The 7,056-nt window shown below is 49.4% G+C and overlaps 1 protein-coding gene across 1 annotated transcript in view; it reads right to left on the reverse strand.

Annotated features, from left to right (window-relative positions):
• The window catches only part of BCAT1 (branched chain amino acid transaminase 1), a 48,107-nt gene extending 41,894 nt beyond the window's left edge, over positions 1 to 6,213 (reverse strand). The window contains exon 1 of the mRNA XM_075855648.1: positions 6,123 to 6,213. Within this exon, the coding sequence (XP_075711763.1) occupies positions 6,123 to 6,128 (6 nt within the window). The 5' untranslated portion in view covers positions 6,129 to 6,213. The remainder of the gene's footprint in view (positions 1 to 6,122) is intronic.
• Positions 6,214 to 7,056: the final 843 nt, after the last annotated feature.

Here is a 7,056-nt window from a genome sequence, read left to right on the forward strand (position 1 = left end):
TGCAGTGTATATATACAGAATGATACAGATACTGAGGAGAATTACACCCAGTTTGCAGGACAGGAGAAGCGGTACTGTGCAGTGTATATACAGAATAATACAGACAGGGCCGCCATCAGGAATTTCAGGGCCCCCTACAGCTAAATTTTCTGGGCCCCCCTACCGTGGCACCGCCTGTTAACGGTACTCCGTCCAGCACTATATCATGGTACCCAGGGCCGCCATCAGGGGGGGTATTAGGGGTACTTATGTGAGAGGCCCGGCCAAACCTAATTGAAAGGGGGGCCCAGTAACTGCCGCGACTTGCCTTTGTTAGAAAAAAAACAGGCCCCTGCAATGGGGCCTGTTTTTTTTCACCAAAATAATGTCATGAGCTGCGGGCCCCCCTTTCAATTAGGTTTGGCCGGGCCTCTCACATCAGTACCCCTAATACCCCCCCTGATTGCGGCCCTGGGTAGCATCGGGGTCGTCATGGGGGCCGTCAAACACCGCGGCCCATCGCGCGCACCCGCAAACTCCCGCGCATGCGCACCGGCGACCGCCTGGAACCGCGCACCGAGTTTTGAGGCAGATTTTGACCTGCCCACACTATCTTGCCGCATTTTTTGCTCGCGGCGATTGAGGACAGCAGACAAAAAACGCAGGGAAAAATGCATTTTCTGCCTCCCATTGATTTCGATGGGAGGTCAGAGGCGGAACCGCGGCAAGAAAGGACGTGCTGCTTTTTCTTTTTTCCGCGACTGGCTCCCATTGATTTCAGATTACATCAATGGGAGGCGGTTTTGGAAGTTGTTTGGTGCTGATTCTGACGCAGCGTCCGAGTGAATATCAAGGCCCAAAAACTCTGTGAACTGGGCCTTATTGTTAGGGCTTATTCAGACGAACGTGTAATACATCCGTGCAACGCGTGTGATTTTCATGCGCCTCGCACGGACCTATGTTACTCTATGGGGCCGTGCAGACTGTCAGTGATTTTCACGCAGCGTGAGTCCGTGTGTCCGCTGCGTAAAACTCACGACATGTCCGATATTTGTGCATTGTTCGCGCAGCACGCACCCATTGAAGTCAATGGGTGCGTGAAAATCACGCCCAGCGCTTCCGCAGCCGTATAAACTATGAATGAAAACAGAAAAGCACCGCGTGCTACAAACATACAAACAGAGTGTCATAATGATGGCGGCTGCGCAAAAATCACTCAGCCACGCATCATACGCTGCTGACACACGGAGCTGTTATGGACCTTTTGCATGCGCAAAACGCCACGTTTTTGCGCGCGCAAAAAGCACACGCTCGTGTGAATCCGGCCTTAGGGTAGGAACACACTAGGCATGAACACTGCGGATTTTATGCAGCACATTTTATTGTGGATAATCCGCAGCGTATCACAGTCGCAGCAGAGTGGGTGAGATATGAACAAATCTCATCCACACGCTGCACAAATAATGGACCTGCAGTGTGGCTTTTGGCTTTTTAATCCGCAGCGTGTCAATGTATTCTGTGGAATCGCTGCTCCTCTGTTGCGGAAATGCTGCGGTTCTGCCGCAAAAATCACACATGAGAAAAAAAAAAAAAATGCATTTTTCGCTGAGTTTTTTGTCTGCTGTCCTCAATCGCCGCGGGCAAAAAACGCAGCAAAAAAACGTGGCAAGATAGTGTGGGCAGGTCAAAATCTGCCTCAAAATTCTGTAAGGAATTTTGAGGCAGATTTTTTTCTGCCTGCAAAATACTCTGTGTGAACAGGGCCATACATAAACAGCACTTTCAGACACTTTACTCACCGTGTCAGAAGAGCTGCTCCCACTCCAGTCCTCTTCAGGCGATGTCTTCGGTCAAGACGTCCAGTCCTTCACCTCCAGCCAGGCTCCAGGTAAGTTGTGTCCGCGGCTGCACGCGCTTCGTTCGCGGGTGCACGCGCTGGCGATCGCGGGTGCGCGCTACCGTGCTTTCGCCGGTGCGCGCTTCCGTGCTTTCGCCTGTGCGCGCTTCCGTGCTTTCGCCGGTGCGCGGGCGGTCTCGAGTGCGGGCTTTCGTGGGTACGTGCTCGCGAGTGCGCACGTGCAGGAGGTTCCTCGTGCGCGCGCGCGAGGTTCCTCGTGCGCGCGCGCGCGGGAGGTTCCTCGTGCGCGCGCGCGCGGGAGGTTCCTCGTGCGCGCGCGCGCGGGAGGTTCCTCGTGCGCGCGCGCGCGGGAGGTTCCTCGTGCGCGCGCGCGCGGGAGGTTCCTCGTGCGCGCGGGTGGTCGCGACATTCTGTGGTGAAAAAAACGGGCCCCATTGCAGGGGCCCGTTTTTTTCTACCAATGGCAAGTCGCGGCAGTTGCCGGGCCCCCCTTTCAATTAGGTTTGGCCCCTCACACCAGTACCCCTAATACCCCCCTGATGGCGGCCCTACAGATACTGAGAATTACACCCAAAGAACAGCTGCTGTGTAATAAGTGAATGATGAGAGTTTTCCTTTGGGGTATTTCGCTGAAGATTTTTGGAGTGAGGCTGCTGGGGGTTATATGCGCGCTCAGCACAGGGTTAACCAGCCGCTATATTGAGGGAGTCGGTGACTAGTCTGTAATCAGGCAGATGACACATTTCTTTCTTATCTGTCCCGGCCACTCATTATATGACCCATCATCACCTCCTCGTGGGTACAGGGTCCTCCTGCTCTTCCAATCATAAAATCCTCAGCACGCTTCCGTTGACGGATCAAAATCAAACACGCACAGGAGTAGGACCGGTCCTATTTTTGTTGAAACGGCCGCACCGTTCCATTAAAACAAGAGACGTGTGCGTGGCCCCATAGAAATGAACGTGTTGGGTGCTGTTAAAAAAACGGATCTCACGCTGAAGAAAAATACAGAAGTGTGCACGAGGCCCTAATAGAAGCTCTCGAGTCGTCCTCCTCTGTCCATTGTCTTAGTTATATCAGCTTCTGGGAAAGATGGGTGACAACCAACATGGCCGCCCCTACAGCTCCTCTGAAGGTTCTCGGCCAGGTCGTTCACTGTAATAAATGGGAAATCTTTCTAATCCTAGAGCAACATGGGATTTAGACTACTAGACAGGTTTGCCATTCAGGAGTCTGGTAAAGCTGGGTGACAACCTCTGTGGGGGAGGAGGGGGCGTCTCAAGTATTTCTCTATTCCGTGTGAAATGCTTTTTGATAATGATCATTGCTGTGGGGGCGCCCGGTGATTATTATACCCCATGTACAGGTCATAGCTGGATACACCTCACAATGCTGGACAGATCTGGACAGGAAGGAGTCAACGATCAAGAGAAATTCCTGCCACACCCAACTTTTTGGAGGCCGGTGAAAAGCCTTGAATGTTTGGGCTTCTGGGCAGGGTCCTTTAAATCAGAGGGTCTACAATAATAAGGCTGAGCCGGAGTCTGCGGGAATAATCAGCGCCCAGTGCCAGTCAGGGGACGTCATGGAATATGCCCGAAACACAAATGTCACCCCATATCCCAAAAAAAAACATGTGGACCCCGACTGACTAAACGTCCTCAACACTGCGACTCCCATATGGGGCCTGGATGGGGCCTATAGACGGATATGGACCCATACTATACCTCTTTGCGCCTCTCGTGCCACTCTGCAGGGTCCATGGCATCGCTGGGTGCCATCTATAGAAGATCACCGAGAAAACCTGAGGTTCCTGGGCAGGTCGGGGGCCCCTATACGGTGGGGTGAATTATAGGGGCCCACGTCTGATAGATCTTGCTCATTGCTCTATGAAGGTTTCCCAGCATGCACTTATAAAACATGAGCCTCCCCTCCCCCACTCTCCCTTATGGACCACGTAGGTTAATATTTACTCCGTATTTTTATTATTTTTGGGAATTTCCCCCCTGATTTGATGCAGTGGGATTTTATGCCATAAGAGGTTTTACTTTCCTTTGGATCAACACTGCAGGATTATAGGGTGAACTTGAGACTTTGGACTCTGTTACTGTACGGAGAAAATATGTGACCCCCACATTACACCGCAGGAGCTTTTATGACGTCCCATTATAAACCCATAAAATCCCCTCCTCCCTCCTCCAGTAAAACATCTTCCACTCTTCTGGGGGGTTTCTACAAGATTTTGGGGTCTGTGGGAAGTTTTGCCCCTTCACCCAGAAGAACATTTGTGGGGTAAGACACTGATGTTGGGGGAGGGGGAGGGGTCGGGCTCATAATCTCCATTCTAGTTCATTCCAAAGGTGTTGGATGGGGTTGAGGTCAGGACTGGGCGGCCACTCAAGATCTCCAACCGACCAACTCACCGACCAACCGCCGAGCAACCGACCAATCATGCCTTTATGGCCCTCGTGTACTGGAAGTAAAGCCATTTGACGTCCTATTACAGGACCGCGCTGGAGGCCGCTGATCTCTTCGCCGCTGATCTCTTCACCATGACTCGTTCTACCACTAATGTCTGTAAAGTGGCTGCAGGGCGAGTGCCGGATGTTATACTCCGGGGGAAGGGAGGAAACACCTGAATTCAATGATTAAGATGAGGGGGGCACATACTTTCTCCAAATAGTGATTTATATCTATATTATAACTTATATAAAAGTGATGACACTATACAGAGGCAGCAGCTACACAGGATTGGTATATAGGAGTATACATGATATTTAATCCCCTATAGAGCACAGTCAGAAGTAGAGGATATAGAGACATGCGGAGTCTAAAGCATTCACTCCATATGGACCCCACAAGTGCCCCTATATAAAGCCAGCAGCATGTGGAGGGCATAGAACATTGCATCAGCTCATGCCGCCTCTATAGGCGTGCCAGTATAATGTGCTGCATGTGGTGGGCACATGTTCCTGTATAGAAGAGCCAGCATATGGCGAGTGCTGAGCACTGTACAGACTGTGTATAGTAATGAGAGAGCAGCAGCCTAAAGCAGAGGATACATTGTATACAGCAGAGGATACATTGTATATAGAGTGTTTGTGTACAGCAGAGGATACATTGTATATAATGTATATAGCAGAGGATACATTGTATATAGTGTGTGTATAGCAGAGGATACATTGTATATAGCAGAGGATACATTGTATATAGCAGAGGATACATTGTATATAGCAGAGGATACATTGTATATAGAGTGTTTGTGTACAGCAGAGGATACATTGTATATAATGTATATAGCAGAGGATACATTGTATATAGTGTGTATAGCAGAGGATACATTGTATATAGCAGAGGACATATTGTATATAGAGTGTTTGTGTATAGCAGAGGATACATTGTATATATTGTGTATAGCAGAGGATACATTGTATATAGCAGAGGACATATTGTATATAGAGTGTTTGTGTATAGCAGAGGATACATTGTATATATTGTATAAAGCAGAAGATACATTGTATTTACATTTCAAAGCAGAGAATAGTCCCGTATATTGTATAGTTTGCAGGGCACAGTGTGTGTATAGCAGAGGATACATTGTATATAGCAGAGGATACATTGTATATAGCAGAGGATACATTGTATATAGCAGAGGATACATTGTATACAGCAGAGGATACATTGTATACAGCAGAGGATACATTGTATATAGAGTGTTTGTGTACAGCAGAGGATACATTGTATATAATGTATATAGCAGAGGATACATTGTATATAGTGTGTATAGCAGAGGATACATTGTATATAGCAGAGGATACATTGTATATAGAGTGTTTGTGTACAGCAGAGGATACATTGTATATAATGTATATAGCAGAGGATACATTGTATATAGTGTGTATAGCAGAGGATACATTGTATATAGCAGAGGACATATTGTATATAGAGTGTTTGTGTATAGCAGAGGATACATTGTATATATTGTATAAAGCAGAAGATACATTGTATTTACATTTCAAAGCAGAGAATAGTCCCGTATATTGTATAGTTTGCAGGGCACAGTGTGTGTATAGCAGAGGATACATTGTATATAGCAGAGGATACATTGTATATAGCAGAGGATACATTGTATATAGAGTGTTTGTGTATAGCAGAGGATAGTGTGTGTGTGTGTGTGTGTGTGTGTGTATGTGTGTATATATATATATATATATATATATATATATACACACACACTGCGGGTGTGCAGCTTCCCCTTCCTGCAGGGTATCTGGGGGTCTCTTACCTCCATGCCTTCTGTTTGAGGGGAGATGCCCGGGACACGTTGCACAGTCCGGAGAATGTGACTGAGTTCTGCAGCCGCCTCTGCCTGGAGGATGACATCAGCTGGGGGTGTGATCTACACAGAGCCCGGACACTTAGGAGGAGTACCCCCCGCTGTGACTGAGCCTGGCACTGAGGATACCACCCTGTACTGACTGACCTGAAACTGAGGATACACCCTGTACTGACTGACCTGGCACTGAGGATACACCCTGTACTGACTGACCTGGCACTGAGGATACACCCTGTACTGACCGACCTGGCACTGAGGATACCACCCTGCACTGACTGACCTGGCACTGAGGATACCCCCTGCACTGACTGACCTGGCACTGAGGATACCTCCTGTACTGACTGACCTGGCACGGAGGATACCCCCCGCTGTGACTGAGCCTGGCACTGAGGATACCACCCTGTACTGACTGACCTGGCACTGAGGATACACCCTGTACTGACTGACCTGGCACTGAGGATACACCCTGTACTGACTGACCTGGCACTGAGGATACACCCTGTACTGACCGACCTGGCACTGAGGATACCACCCTGCACTGACTGACCTGGCACTGAGGATACCCCCTGTACTGACTGACCTAGCACTGAGGATACCCCCTTCACTGACTGACCCGGCACTGAGGATACGCCCTGCCCTGACCGACCTGGCACTGAGGATACCCCCTGCACTGACCGACCTGGCACTGAGGATACAACCTGTACTGACTGACCTGGCACTGAGGATATACCGAGGATATACCCTGTACTGACTGACCTGGCACTGAGGATACCCCCTGCACTTACTGACCTGGCACGGAGGATACCCCCTGCACTGACTGACCTGGCACGGAGGATACCCCCTGTACTGACAGACCTGGCACTGAGGAAACCCCCTGTACTGA

This window comes from Rhinoderma darwinii, chromosome 3, assembly GCF_050947455.1.
Source record: "Rhinoderma darwinii isolate aRhiDar2 chromosome 3, aRhiDar2.hap1, whole genome shotgun sequence".
In the NCBI taxonomy this organism is placed as follows: Eukaryota; Metazoa; Chordata; class Amphibia; order Anura; family Rhinodermatidae; genus Rhinoderma; species Rhinoderma darwinii.